We start from the raw sequence: 23,298 nt of genomic DNA, 5'->3' as shown, positions 1-23,298 counted from the left end.
CATATGTGTTATCTCATAGTAGTTTTGATGTCTTCACTAGTAAAAAATAAAGAAAAACCTTTGAGTGAATAGGTGTGTTCAAACTTTTGACTGGTACTGTATATTTATCCATTGATTCTTGAAGAATATAACTTTTATAAATGCCTCATGAGTTTAGTTCAATTGTCACACTCCATGAGAACCAAAAATATAAGCTTGTTTCCCCCCAATGTTTGTAAACATTGTAAATGTAAACAAACCCTGTATAGCCTCATAACATTGTTAAAACAATAATTTTGATATCATGGATAATCAGTCCTTGCATTCATAGCTATGTCTATTAATCTGAGAGGGATTACATTTCTCCAGGCCCATCCCTCAGTTTTTTACCAAAACAGAGGCGGGGTGACTGTTTTCTTATTATTTCATCTGATGATTTGCCCTTCAAACAGTTGCATATTATCAAGATATCAAAGTGTCACCAACAAAAAGGTAAACAATAGGCCTATAGCAAATGCAGCATATGGCATTAATTTTTCACATGTAAATAGCACTTTTCAGTAGTGCTCAAAGCATGCCATTCTTTGAGCGCAGCATCGAATCGATGAGCCCAGCATCGAATCAATGAGCCCAATCAGTCCTCCATGACAACAAAATCCTAAACAACTGAGTAGGGCTGGCTAATAAATCCTTAGTTTTGGGGTTATGCTCAGATAAAACAATTTGGCTAATCTATACTTCCATATTTCCAAGTCCTATTCTTGAAGATCATGGGGTGTAATATTTATTGGAATGACTGGAATTCTGATAGACTTTGGTTTTTAATGTAAAGATATAATTTAATCATATTATTATTATATGTAGTAGAAAGCGATGGGTTAGAAGGAGCCTACATAACCAACTCATAAAGTAAAATTTAACATCCATATATGGCCAGCTATATAAACTTGAACATTGATTTATCTAGCAATATGTTGTTAAATTGGTAACGTACATTTCTAAAAGTTACTGAATGTAATCAGATTACGTTACTGAGTTTGGGTCATCCCAAAGTCCCGTTACTGATTAGTTACTAGTTACCTGTCCAAAATTGATATGGACACTACTTTAACGATGTCATCATATTCCCAAACGTTTATAGTTGAAGTTAGAGAAACAGTCATTAGCCCCCTTTCTACTTTTTGCGTTACAAAATTTGGGAGGCGCATAGTGTTGTGGTGCTCGATTTGGCCTCTGCAAGCCTTCGGAGGCGCCGCGATTACATCACAGCCTCAGTTGTTTAAAGCATAAATTGGGTTTAGCAACAATGCGACCGAGTGTCGGAGGTGCCACACATGAATAGGCTACATCTGTCGGTACAAACTATCTCTGGGAAGATTAGAAACAGATTTAAGAAACTTTTCTAAGTTCAAGGCATGACTGAATAGCCTACAGAAGGCGATATTTCCGAGGTAAGATATCTTTAAGAATTCTGTAGAATCTAAATGGTTTATGATTGAAACCACTTCCTGGTTGTGCTCTACCTACCGGGCATTTATGCCGCATTCAAAACAACTGATAACGAGGAAAAATACGAGGTCAAATCATGACTTTAGTGAGCTTCATATCTGAGCGCTAAAAAGAGGCCAGAGTTCCCGAGTAGGAATTTCGAGTTGGATGACTGTTTCAAATCGATTTCAGAGTTTTGAGCTCCCAGTTGTTTTGAACACGGCATTAAACACGTGTGGAACAAAACACACATGTAGCCCGAGAGTAGGCCAATTGGGTAGTTTTATTAAGACAATGTACATTGATTCAACGATAATGACAATAATATGAGTGTATGATAAACATGTTGGGTTCTGTTTACTGAGTTGGCAGCGTTTCCTATCACTAAAAGTAGGGCTATGTGTATGATCGGATGACTGTGCCAATGGATCTTGAGGATGGATCAAAGATGATAGCTCTAGTGTCCTTGCAATATGGGATCATTGGGACATCCTTACCTCATTTGAAGTTTTCCTTTAAAATTGTTACGGTAAATGTAGGGTTTAGGGTAGGGACGTCCCAATGATCCCGGATAGCGCAAACTGTAGTCCTGGAATGGCGATTACAGTGTACAAAACATTAGGAACACCTTCCTGATATTGAGTTTCACCTCTCATCTGGGCAGTCTATGTAAAGAAAAGGGAAGGTGTTCCTCAGTGCAGCTCGATTCATGGCATAATCAAGTGAAATGTCTCCCTCTGGTGTTTGAAAGAAAATCCCACATCTGCATTGGTATGACAGAGGCTATTCTAATTAGTAGTGTTTTATTAAATGTAAATTATATAAGCTATATTATAGTATTTTAAAAGGCTACTTGAGTAGGTTTTTTAACTAGCCTACGTATAGATCTATATATATGAAGGGCACATGGCCAGTGAGTGGATAAATACATGTTTGACAATATTTGTCATAAATATAAGCCTCATAACATATTTTTGCCTCTAGTGACGTTCATGTTTGATTCTGAGAAGATGGCAAGCAGCTCCGAATTTAAGTGTGTTGAGTTTGCGGTAGTAGACAAGGAGGACATCTTTTTTCAAGGTAAAGTGGTGCTTTAAAAGGTTGACTGAACTTTGTTTTTTATATCCACACGTGTAAACTACCATTTAAAAAAAGAATGTGAATAATGTTCAAAGCTTTGTCAGAGATGTCACCCTCTGCTCCTTGTGTCTTTGTGTTTTCTTCATGTTATCTGTGTGGACTGATTCCATGTAAAGTCGAACATGAAGGTAATATACATTTCTAACAATTACTATTACAAGTTATGTAGATGTGGCTCATCTTACCTAGACCATGTGCTATTTAGTTCCAGCTGAAAACATAGAATGTTAAAGTAACTGTCCAGTGAAAATCTCACATTCTGTTAGCTCATACCCAAATAATGTTGTTGACTCATGCTATACTCGTGTTTGTGGCCAAAGCATAAATTGGAGAAAAAACACTTCAAAAACCACACCTCAAACTTGTATCTCAAACAAAACATTTAAAAAATGCCTTCTATTTCCTCATAGAGGATGATGCCATCAGAGATGCTGTATATAATGACGAGATGGTCTTGTCTCCACCCTAACAATGGGAGTCATTGTCCTAAAGGCGGGAAGGCAGGCGGTCTGCTTACTGGTCTGCTTATCGCTGTATTCCCACGTGGACAGATTTTGACGGGAGTGGATCCTTTCGCTTAGCCTCTTCCTCTCTGATGTCATCCTCCTGAGGACCGGTATATGCCCATACCATTCTGTTGTTGGTGTACGCTCACACCATTCCAACACAGATAAATTGCTTTTTAATATACTTTAAATCGTTTTTCTTTCAAATAATATTAACATTATATATTAATTTATTATTAATTAACTCGTATTGTAATTAATTATAGGTCATATTTCATATAAATCTGAAAACACTGGACAGTTACTTTAAAACATGTACACTGAACACCTTAATATTGAGTTGCACCCCCATTTTGCCCTCAGAACAGCCTACAAGGTGTCGAAAGCGTTCCACAGGGATGCTGACTCAAATGCTTCCCACAGTTGTGTCGAGTCGGCTGGATGTCTTTTGCAGTTCTTGACACAAACCGGTGCGCCTGGCACCTATTACCATACCCCGTTCAAAGCCACTTAAATCGTTTGTCTTGCCCATTCACCCACTGAATGGCACACATACACAATCCATGTCTCAATTGTCTTAAGGCTTAAAAATCCTACTTTAACCTGTCTCCTCCCCTTCATCTACACTGATTTGAAGTTGATTTAACAAGTGACATCAATAAGGGGTCATAGCTTTCACATGGATTCACCTGGTCAGTATGTTTTGTATACTCTGTGTGTTAGAGCCGATTTGGACATATTTGTATAAAAGACTGAACATACTGAGCTCCATGTACATTTGTGTAAATATATTCATCTATATGATGAAATATTAGGTACGTACCTTTATGATTTATATTTACCTGATTGAGATATATTCATTTGTTGTTAGCGTAACTCAGTTTTTGGCCCCCCCTCTTGCCCATTCATTATACTGTGGTAAGTGTGTTAGGATAAAGTCAGGAAGTTGGGCCTTCGGGGGAAGGAGTCCTTGCTAGACGCGGGAACGGTATAGTTGTTTGACCATACAGACATACATACAGACAGGTCATATTATGTATTTTCCATATCAAGTAATCTATGCTTTAAGTTGATTGGAGAATAATTTTTTTGTTAGATATAAGAAGAATAAACATTTTTGTTGCACCATATCCCTGGATGTCATTGAATGTTTGGCCGTTTGGAAACCTTGAGTGTGGACTGTATGCGTACGAAACAAACCCGCTTCAGGCTTGGGCAGTGGCTATGGTAAAGAGGAAAGGAAGCCACTACACTGTGTATATCACACTGTCAAATGTTTTTTGTTTGTTGTCTTCACACATTCCCTCCTCTTCTGCAGATTTAGAGTCGGATGATTTTAAAAAGGAGAATAATAAATGCTTCCAAAAAATGATCCAAATCAAGAACAACCGATTCCTGGTTGTAGATGAAGACGTTCTCACGTTTAAAGAGCGGAATAAGGAGCAATGCAAAGCAGGTAAATGTACCTAGAGAACCCAATTTGCTGGGGTTAAAGTTATCCATCACTGTGAAGGATTTCTGTCATATGGAATTGGCATCTCACGGTTTAATACATGTACAAAATGGTGAGAGTGAAGTCTTGAATCTCGCTCATTTCAAATCTGCAGTGTTGCTCGTGGCAACTTCATTTCGCTGAGTCTACCTCTAAGTTTAAGTCATGGGATTGTTTTGGGGCTTTAACCCCTGAATCTGTGTCCAGTAAACCGGCCCTCAACGTATAATACAGAGATTAGGCTACTGATGCGCTTGCTGCATATCACAACACCATGCATCAGGGAAGATCATGTGACATCCTTATGACAAAAACGTGCAAAAGTACTTTACGCATATTGCTGCAAGACATATTTCCCTCTGTTGGATGCATATTTTTTTCTTGTTATCTGGTTTCTAGATGATTGCCGGTTCAATATCCAAGTATATAGAAACAATGACATTGACAAGCCCAGAGGAAGTGCTGTTATTCTCTCTGTGACATCACCTTGTAAGCAAACTTATATGGTGTGCTGCAAGAATGGGGACCAAGAAGGAGTTTCTGCTAAACCACTGGTAAGCATACATTTTGAAATGAAGTGCTTACATCTACGTTACATTTAACGTATGGCTTAATTTCACATTTTACAGCTGAACTTCCCACAAAGCAATGGACACCCTCTGTACAGTCTCTGTAGCCTTAGTTTGGGTTGACAACTGGGTTGGGTTCAGCAGTCGTTTAAGAAAAACAGAAATCGGTGTTCTCCTTATGAGATAAGATCAGGAAGTACATTCCCACTTCATAGTTTCTCCCTACTGAACACAACCCAGGTGTGATTATTACTGTACCTTCATACCAGCTGTTCGCACAAACAAACTTCACATTGACAAGACAAAGGTAACCCTCTCCCTCTATTTTCCCCCAGGAGCAACCTTTGCCTGACCAAATTGGCAGCTCACAACATGAGGCTGTGTTCTTCATGGAACTAATTCCTGGTACATCTCAGTACAGATTTGAGTCATCGCTGTTGTCTAGGTCATACTTGAGCTTTGAGGCTGGACCAGATGCAGAGCTCATGAAGTTAGTTCTCAGGGAGGTGCCTGAGGATTGTGTGGATGAGAACTGTAGTATGCGCTTACTGGCATGTTGAGTTTATGGTACTTTTGTTAAGCCACTGTAAATACTCAGTGTTTATTGAATAGAAAGTTATTTTTCAGTGGGATGGTTTATAAAATGTTTTTTTTTTAATGCTTAAATACCCATTATAGAGTAGTAGTATACACTTAAGTTTGATTGCTTAGTCATTCTGACCAGTTATCAGACACGGTTTCTACCTGTGTGTAGTCTACCGTCCTCTGTATATGCTCTGTATTAAACTGATTTAATACATAATCAAATCCATATCCACATTTATTCTGAAAAGGCTAAAGGTGCATTTTTCTTCCCAAGCTAATTTGTGAGTAACAATCTAAACGGATTGGTGATGTATAAATTGACGGGCACTAATAAACAGACAACACAGCTGAATTTCCAAAGCCATTTAAGCTTTTAGACATTTGAGAACAAAGACATACCTTCATCATTCTTAGATATTTAACAAGGACAACTCTTACTTGTTTCTGCCAACACTCCCAACAGAACCAGAACAAAAACAAAGCTCTGCCATTTTGACCAAGTGCATGCGCCCGCTGTTGACTTAATTTAATATTTGATGCTAGCTGTACTCAACTTGACGCTTAGCAGCTGTTCATACATACACACACTTGATCAGATAAATGAAAAGTGAAATTCCTGCCAACAAGATTGTACTATGCTAAATACTCAAGCAAGAGTATGATGCCAGGCACAGCTGAGAAAGTAAATTATGCACATTATTACAAAACCAGGATATTGTCATTGGATAATTATTTAAAACACGGCCTGGTACAGGAGGAAGTGCAATGGTGTACAGATCAGTATGGCTACTCTTCTACATGCTCCTGGGATGTGCTCAGTGAGGTGAAACGTTCAGAACATTGCAGTTAGACATTTAATGAATAGAGCTGTGGTGATGCCCAATTCCACATGACAAATCATATCAGTTATACGACATGCATATCTCAATGTTCTATAACGTTGCACCCTTTCTGAACAGACCCCTGAAGTCCAGAACAGTATGGCTATGGGGTTTAAATACTGCCAGTGCTCACATCCATTTGCTCATGTCAATCAAACCAGACCAGCAAGGTCAAACAGACTAAATGTGTGGCACTAAGCTGACTACAATGGTCTTGAAGGGCACTAGCTGGTATTTACAGACTGGTGACAGACAAAAAACATACCACAATCATCCCACGAATAAGAATGCAACGCCTACATAATAAATTAAGTTAGTACAGAAGAGATGAGAAGTAATTTGCCATACTGGATCTGAAATTCAGTTCAAATATGTAAATCACTGTGGATACTTCCCCAGATAATAAGCAATACACAAGTGTTTGGAATATTAGCAGTTTGATAACAGGCGTGCACTCAGTGAGAGGAAGCTAGAAATGCATTGAATAAACCTGACAATTCCCTATTCTATCTACATAAGATCATCACATCTGTTCTACAAAATGCATTTCTATCTAAGCGTTGTGTAAAATTGCACCCTCCTTAACAGGCCCCAGGTAAAAGTTAACCGTATAACATTTAACCAACTGCAGCATGTGTATGCGTGTTTGGTAGGGGTCAGGGACTACTTATTTAGTTTAGTCCACATAAATCAATAGAAGATTATTAACATGCCAAAAACAGACCTGTTGATGCCCAACACAAAACCTCCAGAACTTACAAACATGCAACAAAAAAAGTTCACCCCCCCCAAAAGAAATCCTGACTCAACATGATTTACGACACTTGTGAATCACTGGTAATATTGTGAAATTATATATTTATAGAAATGTACATATAATCCCTTGAATGTTCACAATCATACCAGAACAAGACGGCTGATATCCCAGTGCCCACGCCACCCATCCCAAGCCTCAATCCAATCATTTGCTCCATAAGAGGGCCACCGCTTTGCAAATGCCTACATCGTTGTAGTTGAAGTAGCAGAGACCGGCAAAGGTGACAGTCGACAACAGGAAGAGGCCTGCGTTGGCCATCTTGATCTTCGGTTCTCCGTGAACGTAGTCCGTTAAGACTTGTCCAAGCCCCCTGAAGAGAGAAGACAATACAAGAAATGTATGAGACGGCTTAAAACCACAATATTACGTAATCACTGGCAACAAAAAAAGGAATAATAGGTGGGTAAACTATAATCGTGGTGAGCAAAGTAACACTCCATATACCTTCAATGTATTTTTGCGCAAAAGGTGGGTAAACGCTAAGGCAAAATAGAAGTGGCTAAACAGCATTAACCAATGTTCCCTCTAATTTTTTGGGGCACTGAGCTTATTTCAGGTCTGATTGCAAACTTGAACGTGTTTACTGTGAACACAGATGCTGTAGCTGCTTTAATTTACATTTAGCGGTGGCCAAGTAGGCTACTGTGACTATTTGATCATAATGTAGGCCTACCAGCGTGGCCTACCATCAAAACAATGTATGAAAATGCATCCCATAACATTTTAACATTGAAATAGCGGTTCTATCACTCAGCCTACAGTAACAGCCAATGTGTGATGTTCAATGTAGGCCTACATTCCATGAGACTGTTGAAAAAAAACATGCAGGGCTTGACATGAACCTTTTTTATCCACTTGTCCGTCAGATAAGTGACTGAAAATGTTTTGTTTGATGCAAGAAACCACTTTATAGATAAAATGCATTATTATTATTCCCATAGCATTATTTTAGAGAATCAGACAAATTATGCTACCCTCTGCCTACTTAGCTTATTCAAGCCTGTTTTCAAATACAACAATGCCCCTTTAAGACAAAAAGCTTATCTGACTCGTTTTTCAAATATGTCTAGAGTTTTGTGCTCTTGTAGGAAGCAATCACTCCCCTATTGCTGATTATCTATAACTGGGATAACTCACTAACTAGCAAAGGATATGAACAAAATGTGCACATGTGGCTACATGCATCTCTCGCTCTGATCTCAAAACAAGCACATCTACTCACGACCGCTCATGCTGTAAACACAGTCCATTTCAAAGTAAATGGCACAGATCCATATATGGCAATGGGCTATTTGCATATAGGCCTACTGCAGCTCTAATTGTTTATGCCGCACCGGTCTGTGTAGAGTATGGGCTGAGTAGTGGTGTCAATGCAATAGAATCTTACACCGATGTGTTCTGTATACAACAATCTCTTGCATAGTTGGTTTTGTTTCGGTATGTTGCATTGAAAGTGGCTAATATCGCATTGATTCTATCACAATTGCCACAGTAAAAGGAAACATTGATAGTGTTAACAGGGAAAACTCTAGAACAGTGGTCACCAACCTTTTCTCAGTCAAGATCACTGAGTCAAACTGCAAGATGAGATCGGCCGCAGAGATTTGTTTAAAACCTGACTTAAAAAACATAAGCCTATGCAACATTAACCAATTAAAAACAGTACTGTAGCAATGAGGTTTGTGCAGTAAGCGATCACCACATGGGCTTTTCTTGAATTGCTCTGCCAATGCATTGTTCTTCGGTCATTTAATGTATTTTTATATAAAAACATTTGAGGTAGGCTATATAATCACACAGGTAATTGATCAATTGTTGTATTACTTGAGGAACAGCTGCGTGAGAATACATTTGAAATGTTTTGCTTATTTTTATTATCCTGGGCTGATGGTACCTGCATCTGATGGTCAGTCTCAGTGGAGGAAAAGAGCAGCAGACTGAAGGTCTGCCTCTCAACATCCCTTCGCTCTCCCTTTCCTCCACTGACCAAAGGTATGTCTTCCAGCTGAGTCCTAACTTCATAGTCATTATGGGACATAGTCCTGACTTCATAATCTTTGGCTTCCCCAGGGTAATGTTTTGCAGAGGGAAGTGGACAAATGCATAATCTGAATGACTGAAGACCCACCAAGGAGCCACCAAGTCCTTGAGGAACACACCAATAGCTCAAGGAACCAGCATGCGACCTTAGTTAGGCTATTCTTTGTTTAGACTACAGAGTGGGGTGTCTTGTCCTGTTTATGTAGCCCATGTGAAATGGCTAGCGAGTTAGCGGTGCGCGCTAGTAGCGTTCAATCAATGACGCCGCTCTGAGACCTAGAAGTAGTCGTTTCCCCTGCTCTGTAAGGGCTGCGGCTTTTGTGGAGCGACAGGTAACGATGCTTTGTGGGTGACTGTTGTAGATGTATTCAGAGGGTCCCAGGTTTGAGCTCAGGGCGGGGCAAGGAGAGGGACGGAAGCAACACCATTACATTGAGAACAAACTGAACTGGAAGCATTAAGGCATGAGAAATGGTGAAATCCTTGAAAGATGCCTAAAGAGATAAGCCAATGTACAAAGCAGTGGCCTTGGAGGACAGAGCTTCGTAGGCGTACTCATAGTGTTCCTCAGTTAACTGGACAATGGTGCTATTTGATGACTCCAGTTCAAATAGTGGCACTCAAACATTAGCAAGTAAGGCAAAGTTAAATAGTACTGAGCGCAGTTTTAAAAATGGCTTCATTATAGTCCAAGGCACTTAACAAAAGTAGCACAAATGGAAAAGCCACTGTGTATTACACATGACCAGCATTCTTAAGTGTAATCTTGATGTTTAAAAAAATGATCATATGAGTGTGCATTTCAACTCCTCAGTGACAAGTTGGCAACACATTTGACAACTGGAAATTAGCTGGTTTTCATTAGAGGGACATGCCTTGAGGATATCCAAGTACCCAAAACGAAAAACTAAGGGGTATTAACACCACCCATGACTAGGATTTGTACTTTAAACCTGCCACTTATTTAGTCAGTGGTCTAGCAATGGCATAGTGCTCCAGGGAGACATTTAGCCCACCTCTTCAAAAATCTAAAAGCTCTCGTAAATGAAATTAAAATAAATGCTAAGAACAAAACTGTTTTTGCATGAGCAGAAATGTAGTGGACATAGACTTGGTTGGTTATCCCAACCACTTGCCTACTCTATTCTATTCACCATTGTCCTTCATTAAAGCTTCCGACTGTAGTCGCAACACAAGTCATTTTCTGTAGCTGAAAAACTATGGTCTGAGCTTATTCGGAACACGTACAACAATTTTAGTCCGGAAAGGATCGTTTGTGGAAATATGAAAGTAAAAATATTTAACCAGAATAAGGAAGTGAGACCACTGGCCAGTGCCCTTTAAACCAATGAACAATTTGAGGGGAAACTCATCTTACCAGTGGCCATGCAGGGTGAGAGCAGCAGCCAGTGAGTAGTCAACAGCAGGTCCAGGGAAGTAGTAGGCAGCAGGCCCCATGGCCAGCAGCAGTACGCTCACCACACGCTCTCCTGTCCAATGCAGGGAGGCAGCTTTGGACCCAGAGCCGGCTGCAAAAGGGCAAATAACAAAACATTCAATCATACATCCACATGCAGAACTAACCTCTTGTGTAGAGAGGGGGTAATCATTTAAAGACTCATCATTGAAAACAGTGTATTTACATGTATTTTTTAACCCTTTAGCCAGATAGAGATTTATAGTTGGCCTGACATGTTTTTAGCACATAGAAGCAATTACGTTTGTCTATTAGCCTACGGATTTTTGTTGTTGCGTTTAACAATTATCCCAGTCAGTTCGTAACTGAGGTTTATATCTTTGAGGTTTTAATATACAAACATGCTCCAGTGGAGGCTGCTGAGGGGAGGACGGCTCATAATAACGGCCACAACGGCGCAAATGGAGTGGCATCAAACACGTATTTGATACCATTCCACTGATTCCGCTCCAGCCATTACCGCGAGCCCGTCCTCCCCAATTAAGATGCCACCAACCTCCTGTGGCCCGCTATCATAAGTTGTTGCTTAGGTTCTCAAGATTCATGCTTCACTAGATATCACAGTTCAAACATCATGCCATGTGTTGTGAGAAAATAATCAAAATTGAGCTCGGGTATATCCTGTTTCCATTGATTATCCTTGACGTTTCTACAACTTCATTGGAGTCCACCTGTGGTAAATTCAATTGATTGGACATGATTTGGAAAGGCACACACCTGTCTAGATAAGGTCCCATAGTTGACAGTGCATGTCAGAGAAACCAAGCCATGAGGTCAAAGAAATTGTCCGTAGAGCTCTGAGACAGGATTGTGTCGAGGCAAAGATCTGGGGAAGGTTACCAAAACAATTCTGCTGCATTGCAGGTCTCCAAGAACACGGAGGCCTCCATCATTCTTAAATGGAAGAAGTTTGGAACCACCAAGACTCTTCCTAGAGCTAGCCTTTCGGCCAAACTGAACAATCCGGAGAGAAGAAGAACAAATAAGAATTAGTTCTTGACTGACTTGCCTAGTTAAATAAAAATAAAAAAGGGCCTTGGTCAGGGAGGTGACCAAGAACCAAATGGTCACTTTGACAGAGTTCCTCAGTCGAGATGGGAGAACCTTCCAGAAAGACACCCATCTCTGCAGAACTCCACCAATCAGGCCTTTATGGTAGAGTGGCCATGACAGCCAGCTTGGAGTTTGACAAAAGGCACCTAAAGGACTCTGACCATGAGAAACAAGATTCTCTGGATGAGATTCTCTTTGGCCTGAATGCCAAGCGTCACGTCTGGAGGAAACCAGGCTCCACTCATCACCTGGCCAATACTATCCCTACGGTGAAGCATGGTGGTGGCAGCATCATGGTGTGGGGATGTTTTTCAGCTGCAGGGACTGGAAACCTAGTCAAGAGCGAGGGAAAAATGAACAGAATAGTACACAGAGATCCTTGATGAAAACCTGCTCCAGAGAGCTCAGGACCTCAGACTGGGGGAAGGTTCACCTTCCAACAGGACAACGATCCTAAGCACACAGCCAAGACAACACAGGAGTGGCTTTGGGACAAGTCTCTGAATGTCCTTGAGTGGCCCAGCCAGAGCCCGGAAATCTCTGGAGACCTGAAAATAGCTATTCAGCGACGGTCCCTATCCAACCTGACAGAGCTTGGGAGGATCTGCAGAGAATGATGGGAGAAACTCCCCAAATACAGGTGTGCCAAGCTTTTAGCGTCATTCCCAAGAAGACTTGAGGCTGTAATCACGGCCAAAGGTGCTTCAACAAAGTGCTGAGTAAAGGGTCTGAAAACTTATGTAAATGTTTTATCCATTTGCAAAAATATATTAGCCTGTTTTTGCTTTGCCATTATGGGATATTGTGTGTCGATTGATGCGGGAGGGGGGGGGAAACGATTTAATACATTTTAGAATAAGGCTATAACGTAACAAAATGTGGAAAAGGTAAAGGGGTCTGAATACTTAACGAATGGACTGTATGTACCAAACACACAAACAACATGTCAGTGGGGACATCACTAACCGGCTCCCTGACAATAAATGACTTAACCCCCTCTCTCAAATCCTTCTTGCATGAGACAGCTCAGTATACAAGAGAGAGCAAAAAAAATACTTGAATCCCCTTGTAGGGCTGTAGGCTCTAATACTTATAATATAGGCCTACCACTATCACCTTACATAAGTATCCTAGCCTGAACATTGATTACTTTAAGAAGTCACAAAAATCACAAACATACTATTATTAATCTTTGAGTGCTACAGGCAAACTTTAGGCTATCGGCAAAGCTCTTATATCGTGGAAACAAACCATAGAGAGATGAGGATCCATGAATCCTAGCAGTCAACGGGTAGGGACAGTCCTGGTCCTTTTGCTGTGCAACCAGGGGTCGAGAGAGGAGAGAGCTACGATAAAACAGAGCTGTGGGGAGAAGACAAGAAATCAGTGTCATGAGCAATTTTTCAACTAAATCACAATATTTACTGTTCAATTATAAGTAGGCTATAAAATAAGACAAAGCAACAAAAACCAATAAAGCTTAGGCTACACTGTAATGTAGACAGTTGTTCACACATGGCTCGGTTCCAAAATGTGAATATTATTACACATAGGCCTTTATAAATCAGAGGAGGCGTCTTTCTTTCCTCAAACTGCAAGGAGTATCATGAATAAACCATTCCATTATTGTGGTTGTCAGCAATCACAGGTAGCCTATCTGGTTTATACATTTTTTGTGGTAACTTGTTTGTGTGAATTGTGTGTCTTGGTAGTTGTTAAAAGTAGTATAAGTACAACTAGAGGTCACATATGGTAATGGCAGATATTCGAGGAACTGAAGTTTTGGCAGCCAAAGACCATATACTGTAGGAGTATGGATGAATTGGATTCATGCCACAGTATGTGGGATTGATAGGGGAAGAATAGCCTAACATGTATATAGAATATTTTGAAAAGTGATAGATTACGTTGATTATGTTGAGATGGCCTTAATTCCTAACAAGCATGAGGCCTAAAACTGATACGAAGAGTTTAGAATCGAGGTTGATCATTTTAGTTGCTCAGGCTATTTTACGAGATGCGTAAACAGATTTGATTCAATGCAGTGACGCCAATAATTGACGTCAGTGACAGCTCGCGCAGGAAGCCTAGCGGTTAAGATCTTTGGGCCAGTAACCAAAAGACCCCGAGCCGACTAGGTGAAGTCACTATGAATTTGAAAAGTCGTACGTTGCTCATCCATCAGCTAACAATACGTTAGCTTGCTAGCTACTAGCACATTGCAATATGTAACGTTACTTTTGGCAACAATCTGTAATTCTCAAGAACAACAATATGAAATACACACAAATGTGGAATTAACATACAGTTACACACAAAGACACTTACGTTTGACACCTCTGTGACAGACAGAACTTAACCTGACGATGGCCGCCATGACAATTAACCAACCAAGGTCACACAACTTACCCGGATGTAGTTGCTGTTTTGTCCACTGCTGATCAGGGGTATATAAGCACTGGGTGATAGTCGACTGTGGATGCTTTTTCATGTTATTCTCATGTGCCACACAAACTGCATTTTAATGCAAACAATGATGCAATGTTTGATTGATCTTGGTTTAATAGGCTATTTCCAATAATAAAGTATAAGAAACATACATCAATTTTGAGCAAACGTTAGGGACAATGTTGATCTGCAAAAATAGAAGACTGCACATTGCAATATGTTACCAAATGTATTATAACAATTTCGGTGAAAGGGATGGGGCTAGAGACATTTAATCACTCTCAAATTCATAGACAGAGATATGGTAGCAAGGATTGACCATCCATGATTTCAAAGGTATAGTTTTAACTATGTTTTGAGGCTATACAGTGTTTGATTACATTTACTTCGTTTACAAACATTGGAGTAAAACAAGCTCATATTTTGGGTTCTGATGGGGTACAACAGTTGAACTAAGCTCATGAGGCATTTATAAATTACATTCTTAAAAAATCTATGGGTACACCGCAGTACATCATTAAATTATAAATAAAAAAATGGATACAGCAACTGCAGATTACCCTTTTAATCTGAATAGATAGCAGTGATTATATTAAAGGGATAGTTCACCCAAATTAAACAATGGCATATTGGTTTCCTTACAATTTAAACAGTCTATGGACAAGGTACGACAGCAATCAATGCTTTGGTTTTGTTTACCTGGCTACTGTTTCAATAAAAATACAAGTAAAGCATTTGTGGCACAAATCCAATGGAAGTCAATGGTACCTATTTTTGCATTTCTGTCCTTCATATCCAAATCATCTATAAGTGACTTCATTGAGTTACACAATCCATTTTGAGATACTTTAGGTTGGTGCGTGAAAATTCAGTGGTGTAAATACTTAACTAAAAATACTTTAAAGTACTACTTAAGAAGTTTTTTGGGGTATCTGTATTTTACTTTATTATTTATATTTTTGACTACTTTTACTTCACTACATTCCCAAAGGAAATAATGTCCTTTTTATTACGCCCATACATTTTCCCTGACACCCAAAAGTACTCGTTACATTTTGAATGCTTAGCAGGACAGGAAAATGGTCCAATTCATGCACTTATCAAGAGAACATCCCTGGTCATCCCTACCGCCTCTGATCTGGCGGACTCACTAAACACACATGCTTCGTTTGTAAAATAAGATCTGAGTGTTGTAGTATGTCCTTGGCTTACGTAAATAAATAAAAAACAAGAAAATGGTGCTATTTGGTTTGCTTAATATAAGGAATTTGATACTTAAGTATATTTAGAACTAAATACTTTTAGACTTTTACTCAAGTAGTATTTTAATGGGTGACTTTCACTTTTACTTGAGTAATTTTCTATGAAGGTATCTTTACTTTTACTCAAGAATGACAATTGGGTACTTTTTCCACCACTGTGAAAATGCTAATATATTGTAGGATCCATTGACTTGCATTGAATTTGTGCCTCAAATGCCATACCTTGTTCATATACTGCTTACAGTGTAAGGAAACCAATATATAATTTGGGTGAACTATCCCCTGAACAGAATCTATCCATTAGATTGCATGTGGGTATCCTATTATTAAAACGTTCACATTGTTTTATTAATGGTGCAATATACAGAAAATGCTCCGCCATTTCCTGTTTGCAAAAATGTGAATAGTTCCCCTAATTTCACGTGACAAAACAAGCAAGTATAGTGTAGAGAATCATTGTACCATCTAAACAGCTGTGAAATATATTTTCCATATCCAAAAATATTATATTTTCAGCTGGTTGAAGCTGGTGTATAAAACCAAAAGTAAAATAGCAAAAACTAAACTTTAGAAGGGGAAGCATAGGAATATCGCACACAGAACAGATATACCGCTTCTTAGACTTGCTTTCAATGAGAATTATATATCTATAACTCACAATTATATGTGAATTTGGTCAAGTAGCCCAAAAAGTTACATATTGTGGCTTTAGAAAAAAAATGGGTTGGCCTTACTTAAAATAGAGGCTGAACATTGAAAATATTGGAAAGTCTTGACTCCTGTTAGTCAATTATCTTCGTGATGGAGCAAACCTACAACAAACCACTGAGCAACAAACGCACAAGCCTACAGAGAAGGTCATTATCAGCTCTAACGTTACCGGTTGAATTAACCCGACTGTAACCAATCCTAGGTACTGTAATGGACGGCTTTGATTTAAATTCGTCAGAAAAGGCTGATGCTTCAGAGCTCCAAAGGATGATCGCAATTGAACAACAGAAAGCGCAGTTTCAGGCCCAGGTAGGTAGCTTAGCTACATACATCAGAATTTATGCTACGAAGTTAGCTACTGTTAGTTAGCTAGCTAACTAAAGCTAGGTACATGAACTATTCTGAACTATATCTTGCATTTGTTTTTTCTCAGAATGGACAAACCGAATTGCGAGTTGATTACGGAATCTTATATTTCTGTTTTGAGACCTCCACATGGAAGTTGACTTAGCTGATTCATTGCTTCTTTTGAAGATGCATAACTTCACATATGTCTGTCTCGACAAGTGCATGGAGGGGAGCCCGAGTTCAAAAATGGATTCACGGACAGAGACTTGCCTCGTGAGCTGTGTTGACCGCTTCATTGACACTACCTTGTCTATAACCAACCGGTTCACGCAGATGGTGCAGAAGGGTGCCCATTGATGGGATCTAGACAATGAGAAATAGGCTATAATGTTTTTATTTTGTAAGAGAACTGTGCATGATGTTTTACCTTATGCATCGAACCCATAACAGCCTTTTGCCTAAAATGATGATATGCCACAGTACAATTATTCAACAGGTAGGCCTAAATTGGACATGCTAGGGAATCAAAGTATTTGGTTGCAATACAGCTTTATTAAAATTAAAATAAAAAAATAGGCCCAAGAACTACACCTACACAGTGCTTCTCATAACATCTCTATAACATCTGTGTGACAACATCATTTGACATAGTTATGTTGTAAAATACTGTAGGCTATTTAACAAAATGGCCATTTTAAAACAGTACACACAAAAATAAATAACAGGTTAGAAAGGGGAAAAAGTATGTACATTTTGCCCTGAAGAGGACTTGTAAATAGGCCAGTAAACAGAACACATGAATACTACCGAATGCATCATCAGACAGTACTAAAAATGTTTTATCAAAATAAATAGTTTTTGGTTTGGCCATTGGATTTCGTCATTTAGTTTGTCAACATTCAACCTCTCAAGCTATTCAAAATAAAACCGATGTGCCCAGGCCCCAGATGTCTATCCTTCCAGGTTACTGATGTTCCTGGCTGCCCTTAGTGCAGATTTCATGGCAGTCTCAATCCAAGCGTGAGGTAGTGCCGTGTGCTCCCCAGCAAAGTGGACCCTGCTCTCATTCCTGAACAGGTCCGAGGCGTAGTCCGTCTGCTGGTAAGGTGTGTAAATGGCAAAAGCCCCCAGGCTGAAGGGATCCAGACCCCACTTCTTCACCAACCCTCCAGTGCAGAGAGGACGTATAGCCTCCCCATGGATCTTTACCAGGTCATCCAGCACCAAGGCCTTCAGCTCATCCTCGCTCACCCCCTGCAACAGAGTGGAATCATCGGAACAGGTGTAGGATGCCAGGAGAGCCCCCCCAGCCGTGCCTGGGAAGCTGTGGCTAGGGTAGTAGATGAAACGAGAGGGGAGATCCGTGATGCTTTTCCCCCCTTTGATACCATCCTTTTCCCAGAATCTCTCGCTGAAGCTGAGGACCACCTTGGTGGAGCTGGCGTAGTGCACGGACCGCAGGGCCTCCATCTTCTGGGGTGACAGCGGGGGTTGGAAGTCCATGAAGAGAGTGGCCTTTGCTGTAGCTGTCACCAGGGCATAGTCTACTGTGAGGTTGGTCAGAGAGGATGGATCACGCCAGTCCTGGTAGGATATGGTCACATTGCTGCTGGTTTGACTGATGAGTCAGACCTTGGAGTTGAGAAGGATAGTGCAGTTGAGGGCCTGGTAAAATGCCCTTGGTAAATGGTCAAACCCATCAGTGATCTCGTAATAGCTGAAAAACAGAACATTCCACTACTTTAATACACTACTTAACAAACTTAACAAACACTAGATGTAGGGCAGGGTGTCTAATTTGATTGTATGTGCATAGTGGTGTTCTTACACAGTGTTGTCATTGATATCCGACTGAATATACAGCATCTCAGTAAGTGATGCGTAGAAGAGGCTGTTCTCATTCAGGATATCTCCAATCATGCGCAGGGCACCACGACTCAGGTTCCCCTCCTTCACTAGATACTCCTGTCAGAAAACAACACTCATTAAAATGGCTGAATAAAGATATTTAAATACATTTGTTCCCGTTTCTAGTAAGGAAAGTGGCAAAGTGCATACCAATTTAGAGTCTGACAATAATCCTGCATCTTGTCTGATGGTTACCTATAAGCAACCAAGTGTTTTCTTACCTTGACTGAGTACGAGTCATATTTTCTCAACATGGTCTCGCAGCCAGCTGTCTTCATATCATCCCTTATCTACAACAAATAATTTGTATAAATAATTTGTTATAACTGTGTTATGTGACACATACCTGTATATAACAACATTTAACATATTACACAGTGTTCCACCACAGGAGTCTAAACATGCTGACCAGACCGCGTGCGTGCGTCCGCGTGCGCCATCTAATTTAATCATTGGGTTGTTATTTTACCTGAAATGCACAAGGTCCTCTACTCCGACAATTAATCCACAGATAAAAGTGTAAACAGAGTTCGTTTCTAGTAATCTCTCCTCCTTCCAGGCTTCTTCTTTGGACGTTATATTGCGGTTGGCAACCAACTATATGGTGCATTACCACCACCGACTGGAGTGTGGACCTCAGTTCATCTTTCAATCACCCATGTGGGTATATGCTCCTAAAAACCAATGAGGAGATGGGAGAGGTGGGACTTGCAGTGCGTCAAGCGTCACAAATAGAACCAAGTTCTATTTTAGTGCCTGGCTACGCAGATGTTCTTTGTCGCGCGCAAGCTGTGTGGGTGCAATGATTGAATAACGTGTCTACATTTATTTTGCAACGCGAATGGTGGGTGCCCCCCCCCTCCCTTTGCACACACCTTCCACAGGGCCAAGTCAAAGAGCTGACCAGCCGATTTTCCCCTTTCCTTGTAGGTCAAGGGATAGTTCAGCACGTCTGGGTTCTCTTTAACCCTGTATGTTTTCTGCAGCAACCCGTTCACATGGTAATATGTGTTGATGTCATCCTGGATAAATGGATTCAGTCCAAGGCCCATTTTTGATGAAAATGATAAAAGAATTCTGTTGAATTAAAAATGCCATAGTTAACATTGTATTGATGGTTAAAGTACACTTGCTATCATTCTTATGCAACTCTATAGGACATGTACCAGTATCTGATAATGATTCATTTGAGATAGGATGCTTGACATCTTTTGAACAATAACATATGAAGACGGGATAAGAGGTAGCTACTTATTTCATGTGGTAGGACAATAGGCTTTACTCACTTGTGAAAGCTAGGGATCCTCATAGCACCCAGCTCTGCATACCATCCCTCTCTTCTATTTCTGTAGGTCTCCACCCGTCCTCCAATTCGATCACTTGCCTCTATTAAAGTCACCTTGTCCAAAAAAACAAACACTATCAGTTTCCCCCTTTTGCACTGTAGGCATATTATTAGTCATAACCAGACAATTACAATACTGACACTAAATTCCTTTCTCAGTAAGTAAATTAGCATATGTCAATGATATTAATTGTGTTGACATTGATACAGTAAATTATACAAAAGATACTGTACCTTGTGCCCTGCGTCCTCCAGAAACTTTGCTGCAGTCAGTCCAGCAATACCACCACCGATGATGGCAATATGATGAGGTGTCTTTGTGAAGGGAAGACCTCTGTTCACAATTTCAAGGAGTTCGGCATAGTCTGAATCTTGCAGGCAGTCGAAAAGAGGATCCTCAATGTATCCATTGACACTGAAAACTATGATCACAACTATAGCGACAGGAACTGGAAAAGAGCAAAAGTAAATGTTTAATAGGCCTGTAGGCTTACAATATAAAAAAACATGTACAAATGTATTTTTAAAAGGGATATGGAGGGATATGTTATTAAAGTAGATGCAACATACATGAATGGCATACAGTCTGCTGGGCTATTCTTATTTCCACCCCAAATCACAAAACTAGATCTAGAATGACTTTTAGAATGTTCCTGAACATCCCCTTCACTACTTTCCAATGATTTGTAGGAATTCAACAACACGTTTTTACAAAAGCAGAAGTTATTGTTTTGCAATTATACATTGATGATTACATTTTTATTTGTATTTGCATTGCCCCATAAGGTGACGCAATACATTTTTACAAATTCTTCAAATAAACAAAAATATAGGCTATGAACTTTGAACACAAGTCAATTTGTCATTATAACTAAGCTAAAGTAAGATGTGTTTAATAAAAAAGGAAAATACTTACAATATTTGCCCAACGCCACAAAGGGTATCATCTTGACTCCTAAGCCCAGAGTCCTTGCTTTCCCTTTTCTAGTGATGCTGAGAAATAGAAACCTAAAGCGAAATGTGGAGGCAAGTACTGTAGCCTAGATAATGTGATTGACTTTGTTTTACTAATATTATATATGTTATATAATATTGAACCCCACCCCACCAATATTAAGTTACACATTTGTTTTCGTTGCTTATTAAATTAAGATATTAACATTAATTTGCGAATCATGCATATCATAACGACTTACCTTAAAACACCTATATATGAATACATCATTAGGCCTACACACTTAAACTGATACAGGTAGGCTACCTTCATTGGAGACCACTCACCTTCATCAATGGAAACTTCTCAAAAGCGATATGCATGAATGAAACAAATATCTCTGAGCTATATAGTTTAGCTCTATTACTTAGCCTAAATCTTTTCTAGGATTCTTACAATTTGGCGTCTCACCATGAAAGACTGGAAATCACACATGGTATGTGTGAAATTGCACCCAACGTATGTTAATGAGTGACCTATGTGGGCTCCTGAGTTCGGAAATTAATATTTTCCCACACCAGCTCGAGATTCAACCACACTGAACAAATTAGATCAGTGAGGTTTACTATTCACCAGCACACCTATTTTCCCCCTTCCCACCATATGTTTTATAGTGCATGTTAGTGTCACCTGAAGTTCACCTTGCCTTACCTAACCTGATATAGAGAAATTGTATTTTAAGATTCGAAGATAAGATTCTATAGTGAGATATATTTAATTGGATACATACATTGACGATTAGGTTAAATCAATCAGAACGTCTACTCACCTTAGTGTGATGTCAAATGATAAGCCTGTCTTCGTTTATAGTGCAGGAGGAGTGCAATCGAAAGTAAACGTGAAGGTTTCAAAAGGGTTACATCATTGGAATTCCTTTATTTCCGTTAATAGAGAATTGGATACATATCAAAAGCCGTTTGATAAGCCTTTTAATGAATGTGATGTAAACAGTCAGCAACACATTAACTGTGATAATGCAATGAATGTGCTCCACAATGCACCTTTCAACATGCATAATAACTTGATTGGTATATTACTCTTTATAACAAAAATGATAAACAGAAAAAGAACAAGACGAAAGTAAATCTCCCAAAATGTTTCGTACTTCCTTATTAACAGCATTAATGCATCCCAATGGCACCCTATTCTATACATTGCGCTGTGAGTCCTGGTCAAAAGTAGTGTACTACAAAAAAAGGTGTTATTTGGGATGGGTAAAAGTAGTGTACTACAAAGGGAAAAGGGTATCATTTGGGAAGCAACGCTAAAACGTTGACGTTCACCTGGCTTTTATTGTATTGGGTGTTGTAGACAGATTGGCATTTGAGCCTTATTAAAGCTAGAATACTTAATTGAAACAATAACAAAGCGAACCCCGCATCTGTTTTAGTAAAAAGCTAAGCGACGGCGAAATATAACCACTCTCAAATGTATTAAGATCACTTTATTGGTAAATTGCACACAAGTTCCAACCGAAATTTGACATCCGCTTTTAACCCAACCCCTCCGAAAGACACACATACAGGTTTTGGAGAGGTGCGGGGGGCTGCTACGGTGGGCACCGGGAAGCTGTTGTTGCCTTGGTCAAGGGTACAACGGCAGGCAATGGCATCTAGGATTTGATACCAGCAACCCTCCAGTTGCCAACTCACTTCCCACAATATGTTTCCCGTCGGTATGGATGCAAGGACTGACCATCCATTATATCAAAATTATAGTTTTAATATGTTTTGAGGCTATACAGGGTTTGTTTACATTTACATTGTTTATAAACATTTCAGTAAAACAAGCTTATATTTGGGGTTTTGATAGGGTACAATAATTGAACTAAGCGCATTAGGCCTTTATAAGTTATATTCTTCAAGAATCAATGCGTTTATATCCAGTGGTGTAAAGTTAAGTAAAAATACTTTAAAGTACTACTTAAGTCGTTTTTGGGGGTATCTGTACCTTACTATTTATATTTTCGACTACTTTTACTTCACTACATTCCTATAAAAATTAATGCAATTTTTACTCCATACATTTTCCATGACACCCAAAAGTACTTGTTACATTTTGAAAGGATCCAAGTCCACTTCATACACTTATCAAGAGAAAACCCCTGGTCATCCCTACTGCCTCTGATCTGGTGGACTCACTAAACACAAATTAATGCTTTGTTTGTAAATTATATCTTAGTGTTGGAGTGTACCCCTGACTATCCACCAATATATATATATATATTTTTTTTTAATTATTATTGTGCCATCAGG

The 23,298-nt window shown here is 39.5% G+C and overlaps 3 protein-coding genes across 4 annotated transcripts; 1 reads left to right on the top strand and 2 right to left on the bottom strand.

The window, feature by feature from the left end:
* The first annotated feature begins 1,270 nt into the window (after window positions 1–1,270).
* Window positions 1,271–5,995, top strand: LOC120018278. Of its 2 annotated transcripts, XM_038961390.1 has the most exons (6): window positions 1,271–1,430; window positions 2,452–2,547; window positions 2,724–2,735; window positions 4,432–4,569; window positions 5,005–5,159; window positions 5,510–5,995. In XM_038961390.1, exons 2-6 carry the CDS (start codon window positions 2,460–2,462, stop codon window positions 5,732–5,734), a joined length of 618 nt encoding a protein of 205 aa, XP_038817318.1. In that variant the 5' UTR covers window positions 1,271–1,430; window positions 2,452–2,459; the 3' UTR covers window positions 5,735–5,995. The 2 variants fall into 2 exon arrangements, with proteins under 2 accessions (XP_038817318.1, XP_038817319.1); XM_038961391.1 differs by lacking the exon at window positions 2,724–2,735.
* Window positions 5,996–6,107: 112 nt separating this feature from the next.
* On the bottom strand, window positions 6,108–14,441 carry LOC120018279 (succinate dehydrogenase [ubiquinone] cytochrome b small subunit B, mitochondrial-like). Its single transcript, XM_038961392.1, has 4 exons — window positions 14,356–14,441; window positions 13,279–13,389; window positions 10,876–11,026; window positions 6,108–7,767 (listed from the first exon to the last, which is right to left on the bottom strand). Exons 1-4 carry the CDS (start codon window positions 14,402–14,404, stop codon window positions 7,602–7,604), a joined length of 477 nt encoding a protein of 158 aa, XP_038817320.1. The 5' UTR covers window positions 14,405–14,441; the 3' UTR covers window positions 6,108–7,601.
* Window positions 14,442–17,174: 2,733 nt separating this feature from the next.
* LOC120018275 (L-amino-acid oxidase-like) lies at window positions 17,175–22,963 on the bottom strand. Its single transcript, XM_038961384.1, is given in 6 exon segments — window positions 17,175–18,513; window positions 18,625–18,761; window positions 18,926–18,994; window positions 19,580–19,781; window positions 19,991–20,103; window positions 20,284–22,963. Coding segments are annotated over 5 exon segments (1,197 nt in total). The 5' UTR covers window positions 20,014–20,103; window positions 20,284–22,963; the 3' UTR covers window positions 17,175–17,747.
* Window positions 22,964–23,298: the final 335 nt, after the last annotated feature.

The sequence above is a fragment of the Salvelinus namaycush genome, chromosome 23 (assembly GCF_016432855.1).
Source record: "Salvelinus namaycush isolate Seneca chromosome 23, SaNama_1.0, whole genome shotgun sequence".
NCBI classification, from domain to species: domain Eukaryota; kingdom Metazoa; phylum Chordata; class Actinopteri; order Salmoniformes; family Salmonidae; genus Salvelinus; species Salvelinus namaycush.
This window is presented reverse-complemented; position numbering and strand designations above follow the sequence as displayed.

What these genes read in the sequence shown, in the direction of transcription:
- LOC120018279 (XM_038961392.1), bottom strand. Translation starts at nt 14,404, where the DNA reads ATGGCGGCCATCGTCAGGTTAAGTTCTGTCTGTCACAGAGGTGTCAAA. An exon ending in TGGATCCTCATCTCTCTATG is followed by an intron (nt 11,027 to 13,278) that starts GTTTGTTTCCAC and finishes GCCCTTTTGCAG; the next exon opens with CCGGCTCTGGGTCCAAAGCT. An exon ending in CTCACCCTGCATGGCCACTG is followed by an intron (nt 7,768 to 10,875) that starts GTAAGATGAGTT and finishes TTCTCTCTTCAG; the next exon opens with GGGGCTTGGACAAGTCTTAA.
- LOC120018278 (XM_038961390.1), top strand. Translation starts at nt 2,460, where the DNA reads ATGTTTGATTCTGAGAAGATGGCAAGCAGCTCCGAATTTAAGTGTGTT. An exon ending in TAAGGAGCAATGCAAAGCAG is followed by an intron (nt 4,570 to 5,004) that starts GTAAATGTACCT and finishes TCTGGTTTCTAG; the next exon opens with ATGATTGCCGGTTCAATATC. An exon ending in GAGTTTCTGCTAAACCACTG is followed by an intron (nt 5,160 to 5,509) that starts GTAAGCATACAT and finishes ATTTTCCCCCAG; the next exon opens with GAGCAACCTTTGCCTGACCA.